Source organism: Temnothorax curvispinosus, unplaced genomic scaffold, assembly GCF_003070985.1.
Source record: "Temnothorax curvispinosus isolate PA1 unplaced genomic scaffold, ASM307098v1 QBEX01004092.1, whole genome shotgun sequence".
Lineage (NCBI taxonomy): Eukaryota > Metazoa > Arthropoda > Insecta > Hymenoptera > Formicidae > Temnothorax > Temnothorax curvispinosus.
In genome coordinates this window covers 126,523-142,645 of record NW_020213872.1, presented here as the reverse complement: position 1 = coordinate 142,645, position 16,123 = coordinate 126,523, and the positions used below count along the sequence as shown (strand labels likewise).

At 45.0% G+C, this 16,123-nt stretch overlaps 1 protein-coding gene across 1 annotated transcript in view; it reads right to left on the bottom strand.

Moving 5' to 3' along the window:
* Positions 1-16,123, bottom strand: part of LOC112453143 (neurotrimin) — a 65,448-nt gene that overhangs the window by 15,130 nt on the left and 34,195 nt on the right. Inside the window, exons 3-5 of the mRNA XM_025013711.1 lie at positions 7,851-8,009; positions 4,128-4,256; positions 3,616-3,753 (exon numbers count right to left, since the gene is read on the bottom strand). Coding sequence (XP_024869479.1) covers positions 3,616-3,753; positions 4,128-4,256; positions 7,851-8,009 — 426 coding nt within the window. The remainder of the gene's footprint in view (positions 1-3,615; positions 3,754-4,127; positions 4,257-7,850; positions 8,010-16,123) is intronic.

The following is a 16,123-nucleotide window of genomic DNA, read 5'->3' as shown; positions in this document are numbered from 1 at the left end:
CAGGTCGAATATCATCGCGTGACAACTGATTGGCTCGGGCGGAGCCGGTTTTCCCGATGTCGCGGATCGGAGCGCGTAACAATGGCGCGAAGCGCGGACGCGGAGATGAGATCGCGCGAGATTCCGTTCGGATGGACGGAGTGCGGAATCCGCCGAGACGCACTCGACGGAGGTAGAGGACGGAGTCTCTATCCCGGCTGTAGGCTGGAACGAAGGAGTAGATTCGGATCGAGCCGGCCACCGAGAAACACTCGGTGGAGACAGAGAGCGGATTCTCTACCCCGGCGGTGAGCTTGTTCAAAGAGCTCGATCGACAATGAGAAATCCGCCGAGACGCACTCGGCGGAGACAGAGAACGAATCCTCTACCCCGGCTTGATAGCTGTGGAGATGTGTCGGGAATCAGTAGGTCGCCGAGACACACTCGGCGGAGACAGAGAAGAAGGATATTTCTCTACCTCGGCTGATAGCTTAGTGAAATGAATCGGGATTTAGTCGGTCGTCGAGACGCACTCGACGGAGACAGAGAAGCAGGATTTCTCTACCCCGGCTGATAGATAGGCTCAGGATTCAGCGGAGATAATCGGTATGAGCTGGTGCTGGATCACGGCGGAATCTGATACCTAATTATTAACAATCCGCGAGATTATATACCCCGCGGATCGGCGATGCTGGTAGCGAGGGATGATGCCGGCGCACGCGAGCGTCGGGTTTATACGACGTGGTCCGGAGACGCCCGACGCCGCGACGCCGCGACGCCGCGACGCCGCGATCGCGCTCGGCAGTGTTCGGGCGACGTCGGGTTCGCTCGGCTTGTGAGCCGGTGCCCCGGATCGCGACTTCGTTAGGACGATTCTAACAATGTTTAAAAAAAAAAAAGGTGGGCCCGTTCCTCGCCCGGCGGATGGCATCGGGTTGTCGTTCAGCCAGAACGATGCGTATTTTCCGGGGCGCATCGTTACATTTGTAAGAAAGATATATAAAGCCCAAATGATTCACTTTCTCATCTGATTGACCAATCGTTTCTCCTTCGAAAACACCACGGTATTTCCAGGCTTGACGTCGCCACCGAGAACCCATTTCCGATCTAAACGGGCGAGGTTCGACGCTATCTGCCACGGCATCAATCACGGTACGTCTTGTTAAAACGCGTGAAATCGCCTCCAATCATTTTTCTAGTCACGCCATTCGTACATGCATTCCCGCGTGCCCCTCCGCGCTCGCGGGGATATCTCTCACTCCTAGGAACGCATATAATCGGCACTGGGCGAATATATTACCGGTCGTTGTTGTTCGCGGGACGTCTCTCATCGATGTAATCTCGTGGAAAATAACTTAACGGTTCGATGACAGAAACAAACGTCAACCCGTATTAGCTTTGATCACGTTTCGCGGCCAATAGCCGAGCGCAAAAAAAAAGGAGAAATGCGGGACGAGCAATCTCTTCTCTGACGTGAGGCCGGTCAAAAGCGAGCGCGCGGGATGAAATTTTCACAATCACACCGCCCCGTTCCGCCGGGTCTGTTTATTTGAATGCTTTCAATTAGACGCAAATGGAAATTGGCCGAAGAAATGAAAGAAAACACAGGGCGTGCAATTCGCAATGGAATGTTTTCGCTACCCCGAGGCTAGAGCCCCGGCCGTTCATGCCGAAGTGCACAACATTGTAACGAATATGTAACCATACAAAAAAAAAGGACAGAATGAAGCAGCCGTACGCCGTTTGGCTCTCTCGAAAATGTATTGACAGTAACTTTCGGAGTGATTTAATCGCTCTCCGCAGATCCTAAAGTGCAGTGTCTACCCGGTTGGTTTTCCGTTTCGTTATCGCGCCATACAGATCAATGCGGGCATCTAAATTTCGATGGCGCTCGTTGATTAAAACTTCATACTATTTGCTCGGGGAAAAAAAATTTTTCCACTTTCCGTAACATATAATTTATTGGGCGGGCGAGTGAATTTTATACGCGCGACGGTGTTTACGGTGATCAAAACTTTTATCCCCCTACCCCCTCCCCTCCCCGTTTCGCTTTACTGCTATTAATCCCATTACTATTGATCGCAGCGCGCGCTCAGCATTGCATAAAGAAAGATTTTCTTTAAATTTCTCCGATGAATGAGATCCTTTAATGCCATTTTATCCATGAATCTAATCTAGAAGTTAATTCCTTAAATGAGTTTCCACAGGAGAAGCACGGCGCTGCTTTTAATTTACACGCGGTTCGGTCCGCGTATATCTTCGAAATAAATGCGGAAAGGAGGAGGAGGGAAGGGGCGGCAATATGGCGATTACAAGGGGGCAATCTAGTTTTTAATACCGTCAGATTTATTTATTTAAGCAGCATCAGCCGCGAGTATGCGCGCGCGCGAACATCTACGCGCGGCCTCTTCTTTTCGGGTCGTTTATTCGACCGGAATTAGCCTCTGAATAATGCATGCGAATCCTGGTAACACGTTAAAGGTATAACACGATTTTATCTGGCATTTATGAGGAAGGCTAAGGACACGGCGCGAGTATGTGTATATGAAACGCCAAACACGAAACTGAGGATCGTCCTTTTCTACGCCGGCCGTTATTACATCGCCGGCGCCGCCGTGGTTAGCATTTGCATCTGTATCGAACGCAATAATGTTGCGGCACAATGTGAGTTTTGACTCCCTCCGATCGTGTTAACACGTAATCCCCGCGCGTCCGAAGATTTCTGTCAACTTGTTTCAATGAAAACTGGAAGGCCATAAGCATATTTCGCGTATCCCTATAATAACGCGGGATAATTATGTTTACCCGTAAAGTGTATAAACACGTGATTCACACATACAGCAACGGAGAATAAAGTTACAAAAGGCAATACAAAGGATATAAGAGTCGTAACGGTTATATAGCTAATTTATCGTTACGCGCTATGCCTCTCGACCGTTGAACGTGACTAATGAACGCGCGTCGACTACCGCGTATTTCATAATAATAACGGTTAATCTCCGCCGTAAAAGCGCGGCGTAAACCGCGCAGCTTCCTCCGGGGCGATTGAATGCGCCCGACAGAAGCCGCACGGATATGGGTACATTCGTGATACGCGAAAAAAGATACGGATCCGAAAGGGATCGATGGAAAGTACTAAAGCCGCCTTTTACAGGTGGCGCATAAAGCAGAAGCGAAAACGCTTATACTCGCGCTTCGCCGGTGTGCGTGTTTATGCGTTCGGTATGAAGCTTTCATTATTCAGAGGGTTCGTTACAACCAGTTATTTTCCTTCCTCGCGAATGCACACTACGCGGAGGAATACGCGTCGAGGGTGTAATTATCTCTCCCCCCCCCTCCCTCTCTCTCTCTCTCGCGTGACATGAATCAACAAAAAAAACGATACATGCGTGTCGTGGTGCATATAACGAAATTGTAAAGTCATCCCACTTTCCACCAGGTCATGACTCTTTCATGAAACGAAAGAGTCTCTCTCTCTCGTCGTGAGTGATCGCGAATTCTCATTACGCTTAATTGCAACATCGTGTAGTAAAATATAATATAGGTAATGAGTAAGGTAATAAGTTAAAATATATAACAAGTTAATAAAATATACAATAAGTTAAATTATTATTTATCGGAGATAAGTGTGCTCACCTTGCGGCACAATCTTGTCCTGATCTCTCGTCCAATAATTGATAGACTTTGGGAACGCTTCTGAATAGCATTCGAGGGTCAACTTCTGGCCTTCTTGGGCACCGACTAACTGATTCTGAACCCAGATCATCGGCGGAACTGAAACAATCAGCGATGGCGTGTACCCAACTTTTAAATTTCAAATTACACGGTATTCTTCATGAACACTTGATTATTTACATAACTCTTTTTAATAATTACCCTTTATTTTTTTATAGCTTTGTGAATACAAAATGTCACTTCTCATGTTTAATTCATATTTCCTCTCTTTTTTTTTCAGATTTTTTACAGTTAAATAAATTGTCGACAACTACTTATTCATATTTTATGGTAATAATTTGCCTCCCTCCCCCCACCCCCAAAGAAACATCTCGATACAACTGAATATGATAAAAATTGATACAATTTGAAATTGAAACAGATGAGACCGAATTTAATTCAAAATCAGATGCACAAGGGATGAACATACGTACAGTGCACAGTGAGCATTATTCTTTTGCTGACGGAAGGGGGCACGCCATTGGATGCGATGCATAAATAGGAACCCATATGTAGCCGGTTCACCTTCGTGATATTGAAGCTCGGGCCGTCCACGCTCGCGACTGAAATTAGAAAAATTAATTATAATAAAAGATCATATAGTAATAGAGAAGCAAGATACGTATGAAATATAGGGATTTAATTATCGAAAATAGAAACGTCATGGTAAGATAAAGTGACAACGTGATTCGAACGTAATACGAATATCATTCTGTAAAATATTCCTGATCGGCACGTTCATTACTGTCAGAGAGAGGAAAAAAATCATTTGTCGATAAATAACAAAAAGGGATGGAGATTTTCGCCGAATGAAAAGGATTACAACTGCAGGCTAGAAAGGTATCAATAAGTTTGCAACGGGAATTTCCGCGCGAAATATGATCGATGTTATCGATGATAAATCGAGGTGGATGTAACTTTTACGCTGTGACATCGAATGCTTTTGGTGTCAATCGATTTTTTCCCCCATGATGAAACATGGAAAACGTACGTCGGACCTCAGTGAAATTCGCCAAATTTTTGTTTTTTATTCTCGGGGATGTTACGGTTTCCGGGGAATTTCGATAAAGTTATAGCTATAGACAGTTTGGCGCACGGGAAAAGTGCGTGACGCCCGATCGACGGACGGGCCGCTTTGACGTCGATATTTTTATTAGCACTGGCAGCCCGAAACGGCAGAATTTTCAAAAATCTTCGGGATTACGTTCTGTTAAAAAATATCGTTTCGCCCGTAGCATATCGCTTTTACTGGTCGGTTTTTAATTTTCAATGATGTCACAGTACGTATGGAAAGGAGGATTAAAACACTTGCTTAAACATTAAAAAAAAGAGGAACGGTTAAGTTATTCCGACACAATTCTATTTAATTCGATCAGTGGCACGAATAACGTCGAGATAAGGTTTTTTTCCCGCACTTTGCATTGGAAATTTCACCGAGTCATATTTTTAAACGTGTGTTCGTCCACCTCAGTGAAGTTCACGAAGTACATTCGTGCAACTTTTTTGATGTCAGTAACCGTCGCACGCGACACGACGGAAATTGGTTGCCAAAGTTCCATCGCTTATACGTTTCAATTTGAAAACGCGGATTTGGACGCATTTAGGTTTTGCGCATACAAACGTATTCTCGAATGCAAATGCTCCGTAAAATTATTACGATTATTATTACGTTTTTATGCGAGAGCGAAAAATATCGCACGCGAGAAAAACGCCTGGCACTGATTCGCATCGCGCGCGCGATCGCACAGGGAGCAGAAACTGTACGCGAACTTTTACCATTTTATCAATGTAACTATTATCGCCGGCGAAGAAGGACCACTTTCGCGCGCTAAAATGCACCGGGAAAATGTGCAAACCGTTTTGATGAATGACCGCATAATGCAGCAGCTGCGGGACTCGATTGTAAGCTGCTCCGAGCATGTGTGCGGCCTCTATAAAGCAATTTAAATTACTACATAGTACACCGACAATGCGCGATAATAAATAAAACATACTGTTAAATTTTCTGGAATATTGTTGTACGGAGTATCTCATAAATTCCCGTTACTCATAAACGCATTCGATAAAACGCTGAGTCGATTGTAATGAAAAAAAGAAACAAATATGATACGTAATATAAAATTCTCTGAATATTTAATACAAAATTATATTCAATTAATTCGATATTTAAATTAAAAAACTGCAAAAATATGAAAGGTTGAAACTGGTTCATATCTTTCCCCATCCACGCGTGTTCGAAATTCAAATAGCAATTTACGGAGAGCCCGTCAACTCTGGCAACACAAGCGCAAATTCAGTTTACTTATCCGAAAGTTGAAGGCTGCCTATGCCGTTCCACTTGACCGCAATTAAATTCGGCAAAATGTCTGTGCTCTCGCGTCGATGATAAATTAAATATTTTGCTACGCTAAAAGCAGTAAAAAAACACGTAGACACTGAACGATAAAAATTAGTGCGGGTCACGATGCGGGAATCGCGATACGTCACATATTAGAAGCTAATGACGCTAACTTTCTCAAGTTCGAGACCCGTTGAGACAAGATTACGACGTGTTACACGGAAGTTCCAAATAATCCAATAACACACTGCATCGTAACAATGTCTTGATCGTAATATCATTAACGCGTATTACAAGCTCATTATAGAAAACGGAGGTTTTTTTTTTCTAATGCCGTCAAACATCTGTCACGTCTTCAGTGACACCTTGGAGAAACTATTACGCGGGACCGCAGTATTCTTTCGAGAGGCAACCAGGTGCGGAGTGTTCATCCCGAGCGAATACGCCGGGGCAACCGATCACAGTCGAAGTGTCGCGGAGTCTCCCTTCTCGACGCCACCCTTTATCGGATTAATGGCGTAATAGCGGAACTATGGATAGCGTAATCGTGGTTTAAGGTCGGTCCAGTTGTTTATTGTCCCTTCCCCTCCCCCTTGCGCCGTGCATGCACGTTCCGTACCCCGGAGTCGCTGTATCGTGCGCTCGCCGTGTGTTTGCCAATTTCAATGCAAATATAGAAGATCTTCCTCGCGGTCTCTGCAAACGTATCACCTCGCTCTAACCTATTGGCCTCGCCACGCGGTGTGTTTGCGCTCCCATGCGACCGTCAGCGCGGCGGTTTGGGGTCCGAGGGCTTGATACGGCTCGAATGCACTCGCGCAGTTTAGCCCGAATGTATCTCCCGCCGCTGTCGCCGCGCCGCGTCGAGCGTAAATCTTTTTTCAGGCGGTGCCTTTATGGCACCGCGCGCGCGTAACGGAGCGAGCTTTTGGCGCGTTGCCGCCGCGTTTAGGGACGTTAGAGGGATATTTACTCGATCCCCGAGCTACTCGGATTTTGCGCGAGTCGTACCGATATCCTCCCGAAAGCTGCATGCGCGCCCTCATTTATCTTTCAGGGACCGGAAAATAATCTACGACGTTAAATTTGTAAATATTTAAAACTCGTCCGCGCTTTTTCAAGCGCGTTTATCAACGCGAATTGAGTTATATTATTTTTGAAAAGCGTTATATATATATCGCTTTTGCAAGTCGGCTATAAAAGTTGCAAACTTCATAAGCGAAGTTCTGCCTTCGTGTGCTTACATGTTACGCGAGTTCACAGCTCCGCGCGTAAGTAAAAGAAGAAAAAAAAACGAAGAAACAGATAAAATCAACGTTTTCATAACGGAAATATCAGTAAGAGCCGGCGCACAGTGGAGGAAATATAATGTAAAAAAGTTTATAAAGGACCGAAGAGAGAGACTAAACCCCCCGTATAGCTTTTCCGAGGCGAAACGCGGAGCGCAGAAATTTCGCGATCGTCCAGCGCGCGGAGCTAATGACACATAAAATACTTGGTACATTCCGTCGGCGAGCGTTTAAAAGGGGCGGGGGGAGGGAGGGAATGTGGGGTAAAAGCGCAATCCCGAAAAGGACCGCATCGCGAACGATCGTCGAGTGCACTTTGCCGAGCATCAAATGCCGCGTCTTTCGCCCGTCGTATTCGATTAGCTCTCGCCGTAACGAAGCGTCCGTCCGTCCTGTCCGTCCGTCGCAACGAACGGCCAGTGAGAGGCGACAGAGAAAGCGAGTCACCTTAATTCAGCGAAAATTTCCCGGCTTTATTACCGGCCCGACTGCGAATTACGCTCGTTCGCGGGCAGCTCGTTAAAACTCACCTTCCTCCCCGTTCCCGAGCTGAATCTGCTGACCGTCCTCGCGCCGCCAGGTGATGTTAGGCGCCGGGGAGCCGGTCGCGGCGCAACGCAGAGTCACGTTTCGTCCCTCCATCACCACCATGTCCGTGCTGGTGTCGTAGTCCAGAATATCGGGCGGCACTGTCGGCAGAAAATGCGCGAGCGTGAAAATTTCTGTATAAGCTGAGGGTGAGTTGGGTAACGCAGAACGTACGTGCGTTTGGGAAGAAAAAAGATATTCCGAAGATGAAGAGAGGCTCCGCGCAATCAGAGACCATCATACTCGTTCGCAATAATTATTTCAGCGAAAATCGTCATTACGATTACACTTATGATTTGTTCTCCGCAAAAAGTAATTTATTTCGAAAATATAGTATTATTGTAGGTATTGTATCAAATATTTAACACAATCACATTAGATAGGAAAGTATATTAAATCAAGGAAAACCGCGCTGGATTGGATAAACCTCCCTATATTTGTCTTTAATCCTCCTAATGGACGTGATCCTACAATCATACGATATCTAATAAAAGAACTTACATTCGGGGTATCTAGTTACTAGAAATTAGGAGTATCCCCGGCGAAGCGAGAGAGCACGGTGTAGTAAATCTGATCTGCCTGACATTACTGATGCGGCACGAGAGAGTGCACGCGCCCGCGAGCTTTCGCAACACTTAGCGCAACAATAACGCCCGTAAGTTACTTCTCTCTGCGAAGGCAGCAAAAGGGTGGACAAGTATATCTGTTCGTTCATAAATCAGCCGGCGTGGATTAACTCTCTCTGCATACGGCGAAAGGTGGAAACTACGAAGGGCGGCCTCCACGAAGCGCGCCGTTCACGTACAACGTACGGCGGGGCGACACGTGTGCATACATGACACGCGTGCAGGCTGCACGTAATAAAGTAGACAACGATAACGACGCGGGCAGCGGGAACGAACGCATCCGCGTCATCTCCGGCGGAAGCAAGCCACCCCAGCGCGCAACGATTCGCCCTACCTACCTATACCTACCGAATGTGTCGGACCTTTCGTATTCTGACGTTAAAGAGAGCGGAGCCGAAGGAGACGAGTTTCTCGTTTCGGATTCCATACTAGCCTCAGAGCCGGGAGAGAGCCGTGGGAGTTTCGCGGAGTTTAGAATAGCTCGGAATACACGGCTTGCGGGCTGTACACGTATATACCTACACACCCTATCGCTTCTCGTTCTTGCTTCGCTCGTCACATCCGTCATCAAAAATTCTCGAGTCCGTCTATATCTCCGGCCCCGGCCGGCGAGATACGAAATCGCCTCGCGCGACTTTCCGGGATCCAATTTTTCCCGAGAACGCGCGGACGCATTAAAATCCCATGTATACAAATGCAGATCGTTGAAGCTTACCGACCGCGCACTACTCTCGCCCCGGCTCCCGGTATAAAACGGCGGACTTTACGATCGCGATCCGGAAAGAATATCAACGCGCGACACGCGCGGCTCTTTGCGGAAATCATAATCCCGAGCGCGGCCCGGTTTATCCCGCGGCCAGGCTTTTCCATTTTGCTACACCCATTAAAGTCTACCCCGGGCTCTCTTCCTTTATCTTCTCTTTCTCCGCCTTCCTTTCGCGCTTTCTCTTTCCCTTTCTCTCTCCCTCTTTCGCTTTCTCTCCTTCTCTTTCTCACCTTCTCCCGGGATAAACGTGTCCCTCGCGAGTAATGTCTTACTAGGTTCGCTTACATGCGAATCGGGGTTCGAAGGTTGCATCGGTTGGCCGAAGGGAGGAGCAGGTCGGGGTTGACGGGGTCGATTTTATTCCGCCCTACGGCCGGAACTCGATTTGCGGTTGAGTGCCAGTATGGGTGATGCTGAATTGGCGGGTCAAAGCTACCCAGAATCTCCGCTGGCCACCAGGAGACCCCACTTCTCTTCCGCCGCTTCTACTCTCCGCACAATCGAGCTTCAAACATTTGTTCGTTCGTTCGTTCGTTCGTTCGTTTGATTTGTACGCATCTATTTGGAGACCATAGATTATGGTACCAACTACCAATGCAACTCGTGGCGCGCAGCATGCCCTATTTTATCAGCAATATTCGATCGAAACATACAATAGAGTATGTATACTGTATGTATCAGTATGTACTAAACAGTACGTAAATATGATAATACGTAAGATTAAGGAGAAACTTAAACATACAATCTTGATAGTATCCATTAATTAATGAATTTGCAGGGTCAATGATAGCAGTACAATGATTTTGGGAAATGGAGTTTTTTTTTCATCAAGTACAATTTTTATCATATACCGTGGAGTATTACATTTATGAAAAATAATTTTCGTTCGAAAGAGAGGTAAATTTATATTACAATATTTTTTATTTGTAATATATATATTTATATATATATATATACAGATGCATATTGTATAACATTTAAAATAATATTATTATTAAGGAATATATGTATATACTGTATTATATCTAAATATGAATACAGAACACATGATAGCGTACAATAGGTCACGAAAAATTATTCAAACTTTTGATATAATTAATTAATTCAAGGTTTTCTAAACTGAATTACAATTCAGTGATTTATGGCGATTTCTAACTGATTGTTCGAGCCGATGTATTCGGTGAAAACTTCGCAACAAATTGGGCATTACCACGGTTGCAATCCGCTTTTACTCCTCCATTCCGTCTACTATTCCACGTGTTTTGTAACCCCCGCAGACGGCAAACTACGAAACAAAACTCGGCGCAATCGCTCATGCGGCCGCTACTGTTTACCACCACATCAATCTGAAACCGAATCTTAACTCGTTATACGTGACTCTACATGAAGCCGTTATTTCAATATCGATATCCAGCCCCGAATTCAGATTTCCTCTTCGGATTTACATCAACTTTTTCTGCAGACTCGTGCACAAACGGTTAATGAATTTTCAGAAAGCTTTATCGCGCACGACAACCAACGTTGCGAAAAAGGATTTCCGTTAGAATTACACGATTACACGTAGCGATAACGTATACGCAATTGAAGCATCGGATATTTTTACAAAATATGGAAACGTACTTCGATCCGAGATTAGATTACCAATCATTTAATATAGTAATGGGCGGCCCAGTTTCCGTTATTCCGCACGTTTCGTTTTATGGTTTCTATCTCGTGCATTACGCGCCGCACACATTACGGTAAGCCATCCCCCGCCCCGGTCCGTCCCGTCCAGCGTCCATCATCCTCGCATCAATCCGGACTTAGTGCTCTATCACGTCTGACACCATGGATTATACAGGGATATAAAACAATTTTAATGCAAAACTTAACGCGTGAATCTACCGTTTTTTTTTTTTTTTTTTCAAGCGGACAATTATCTGACGCAGATTCGTGCGTGACACTATACCGTCTCGATGAACCGCGCGATTCACACGTCATTCGTAAAATGATTGTCATCGGTTGGACGAGATAGATAGGAATGTGGAACGCGCCGCTGACAACCGCGATTTCCGTACACAGCGCGGTATCTTATGTAACAATAACCATATGTAAATGGGTCTCAGTCGTTACAGCATTGCTGAACACCGCTCGGAATTGATATACGTCCGCGATACGCTCTCCTATACAGCACAGTTTATTCGCATTGTTCTGCACGCTGTGTCTGGTTATGATACCCCCGGCCGCACGCGGGTTGCAGAGAGAATTCTATATATTAAAGCAAAACCCCGGTATCGCGTATCAACCTCAATCCGCCTCGCCCATCCCGTTTACCGGCAACCAACCCCTCCGGTTGCTTCGGAGTCCTAGAAACTCGCCACTCCTCAACGTGACTATGCACTTCGTTTCATCTAACGTTGTTTCTGCAACGCCGAGGTGTTTACCGAGCGAGCGGGATGACCTCGACACCGATTTCGGATAACGACGGCTTTCTCTCTCTCTCTCTCTCTCTCTATTTCTGTCCTCGAATCCTCTTTAAAATTCGCGAGCATGTCGATGTTAAGTTGTAGAATTTGACATTCTATTAAATTATTTTTCAAATTGCAAATTTCGATTAGGAAAAAATTCGTGACATGTACGTCGTGTGTATATCGGAATTTTTTGTCAAAGACAATTTTTCCCGTTTACCCCACATTTTATCGACCGATCGATATTCGTTTACCTGACGCTATAAAGAAGGACACTCGTGAATTTCCCCGCTAAATGACAGTAATCAGACGTCCCGTCGTATTCCGTGCTTTTTGCGGCGTTGCACGGGAATCAGTCGTTCCCTCCTTCGAGCGGCGCTGGCGCAAAAATCCTCAGGCGAGGTAGATACTTGTATCAGGTATCAATCCAGCTCCATCTCGTCCATCCTATCCTAACAACCCTCCACCACACCGGATTCTCTTGGGCTCAGACCTGACCAATGGCGCGCTCGTTTCGCGGAACGTCGTTTCTACCGATGCAACTGACGTTGAGTAGCGTGGCGTGGAGGCGGGGGAGGGGTCGGGGGTTTAAAAAAGTGCAGTGCATCGGACGAGCGCCGCAAGCCGAGCGTGGCTTAATTTCGATGCGTAAATCGAACCGGCCAGCAGCCGGAGCATGGGTGGAGAAAGGAATGGGAATGGGCAGGCAGCGGGGGTTATACGGGAAACGTTTGCCTCACGTCGAAACACGACATGCCACGTAGCGAAGTTGGGAATTCGTTTCGAGCTCGGAAACGACGTTGTAACGAGTGCCGCCTGCAGGGCTATCGGGGGCGGGTCTTAGTAAATCAGCTGGGGAATAGACCAACGGGGAGAAAAGTTTGGCGGATTTATCTGCGGATCCCCTGGCTAACCCAGAAGAGTTATACGCGGACAATCTTAGGCCTCGCGGACGACGTCTCGTCATGCACGAAAGGCCTAATCATTAAATAAATCAATTTCACCTCGATATCAGGATCCATGGATCCTGAATAATTCGTCCAAGGTGGTTCATCCGTGACAACGCTGTCCAAAAAGTTAGTGATTAATACAATACGAAGTCTGTGCTAAACTTTGGAAATATGATTTATGACATACAACTTCTGTGACATTATCGAAATAAAATATCTCAATCTTTATATAATGTTTCAAAAGTCATAAAGAAATATTAATTTCTCGCGCTTTAACATATAGTTTTGAATGGGATTGTGTACTTTGCGTATTAAGTGCTTCAAAACTAGATAGTCAGTCTTGTATTTTTATAAGAATACTTTTATAAGTCTTTTTCATCGTCTTTTCATTTTTCGTTAAAACCATAGAGTGGTTTGATCGCTACAGTTAGAAACGAGATATCGGAAACCGTTTTCGTACTTGCATGTAAAAATTGCTAATTTTGACTTCCATTATTTCAATCGTGTTCACATTAATATGCTGTTCAAATTTTAACGCACTATGCACATCAGTTCTTCTTTTTTCCCTTATATTTTTTCTCTTATCGGCGAATTTGGATTTTGTGAATTTATATACCTAATAGACGAGAGCGTGATATATTAGTAACGTGCACAAAAGAGATGGCCGTTGTACATTTTTATCGGATCGCCGGTTCCGCGCGGGATGCGCATAGATTCAGCGAAAGGAAGTAGTAAGTAAGTTCTTAACGGAACTAAGCTGCGCGCGAGAGTCGAGCGCGGTAGTATCGGCGGTGTACTTTATCACAGATAAAATATGCAGCTTACAACTTTGCTACCGCCAACGAATCGAAGCGTCCACAGGGAGATATGTAGCGCGATTGCCAGAAGAGATTGGTTCGCAGAATTCGCTAACAGTAACCCAATATTGGGCCTCGGCAAACAGCTAGCTTGTGCTGCTGAACTCGAATAACGTATTTAAACAAAAGGGGATATCATCTGGCGAGTTATCAATTGCTGGATAATCACTGGATGATATTTTTGTCGCGTTTCAAAGCTTTTGAAAACAAAGATCGCGCAATCCTTTTTGTATTTTATTTTTACGCTCGTTTAAGCGTTATTCCGCAAATGCGCGCGTATAAACGAATACGATGTTAGTAATTTTAATTTTATTTGTACCGAAAAAGATAGTTAATTCCAATCGAAATTGTCGGCTTTTTGCGAGCTGTATTTGCAAATCTCGCGGTTCTTTATACGAAGAATATAAATTTGCGCCACGCCACGTGGCGGTTTTTTCGCCAAACGCGTTAAACGTTAAACGTTAGCGTTCAATGAACGCCCGGCATACTTTATGAAGCACGCGTGCTCGCTGGGGACACCCAATCAGGACGTTCACGTCGCCGTCCGTTCGAAAAATATCGAAACTACTCGCACGATGCGCGAGAGAGGCGGAAGAGGAAAAACAGGCCTGTTCCCGCCGGGTGCCGAGTGGGGAGCTAATTAAATTTATAACTAAATCGCTTAAATTTATTTTCGCGCGGCAAGAGAAAGCAGCATTCGGTTTTCGCAAATAGATATAGGTTAAAATGTAACTATCGCGAGCCGGATGAATGCGTGTTCATGCATCAATCGCGACCTCGCCGGCGCGGCGCGGCGCGGCACCGAGAAGCGCATGACGCCTCGTGCCGGCGCGGCGCGATTAACACGTATCGCGCGGGGCCGAGCGTGCTGCGGCAACAAAGAGGGTTTTACCCGGGATCCGGGGATTTCGCCCACCCGGTTTTGCATGGTCCGAAGATATCCGCGCGCGGGGAGAGCGCGCGGTGGACTCGGCGGCCTCGGCGCGCGCGATCAAAATATAACGCGGGCATTGTACGAAATGCCATGAGAAGACACGCACCGCGCGCTTCATTGTGATGAGTATTAACGGCGGCTTTATTAAACGGCAATAGAGAGTTGCAAATAAGTACCTAAGCACATTAATCACGTCGCGATTGTAATTGTTGATTGTTAATTAAACGGAAATTGTGAAATGGCTTGTTTCGTATTCGCGCCCAGCGTGGCGAAATAGCTACGCTTCTTTGTGTTCACGAAAATTATTCATGAATCAAAGCGTACACAACGGCAAACTTATACAGATTAGGTATAATTGACATAAATTTATCCGCTGGCGATTATGCGGCTATTCGGAATACCGTGCTGGTGGATTCTACGTTCACGATGATACACGATAACGGATGAACTTGGCCCCTAATTTTACAGTGTGATATAAATAAACGGTGGAGCTTACATTTTTCTTTTATTTGCAGATTTCAAGAAGCTCTTCGGTATCCAGTAATAAACTCCATTCTATCGTTCTGCGATAGTAAGGAAGATAATGACGTTATATATAATCGAGCTGAAGGCAGGCACGAAGTCAGTGCGAGAGAGATTTTAACTTCGTTGCACTTTGTGTTAGTTTTTCTAATAAGCTCGCGATGTAAATCTGACATCGATATCAGTCTACGTGCTTTGCTTCCCGCCTGCCCGCGTCTAGTATATGGTAATCGCCGGGAATAACTATTGTTCTCTTGGTCGCAATAAAGCACAGACGACGTCAATAAAAATCTGCCGCGATAATCGGGCGCACTCATTGTGCGCTCATGCAGCTAAGTACGCGCGTATCGCTCAGTTAAATCGCGCATTCGTGATACACCCGACAAAGAGTGTTATGGTTGACGTAGCTTCGACTGTAATTTCGCGAGCCAGCGACGCGTGGAGAATAACTGACAACTCTCGACTAAAATATCGTACAAATGATTGAGCCATGAAATTTTTGATGCTGGATTAGCGCGTTGATCGTGCGAAAAAGTTTATTTCGCTGATATGGACAGACGATTGAATTGATATTGACGAATCCCCGACGGATTTGAAATAATACAGATACACTGCTGCTAGTGATAATTGCATTATAGAGAAGAGCAATATATAACATTTAATGCAATGTACGTATATATGCAGCGTTTCTCTCTGTATAAAAATATATTTAAGTATTTAATTAACTGTAATTTTTTTTAAGTAATATTGTTTTATTGTTCCATTGAAATGCAGGAAATATTGTTTAAAAGTATCTTATTTGCTTTATTCCGCATGAATACGCAATAAACGATATTTACAAAAATAATCTGTGATAAAGCTATTTTCACGCTGCTATCCAGCAATAAATATTTTTACAAAAAAAAAATATATATATATATATAAAATGTATATTAAAACGAGATAATTTTGATAAAACCTATATCTTCGTTAAAAGCATTTTGTTCGTTATGCAACGTGTTATAACTAACAAAAAAACATTTGAATTTCGTATAAATTTCCGCAGCTTATCTTTTGTATGAAGCTCCGTAATCGTCGATATCAGTGCAGTATTTTAATCAATAATTCGAGGAT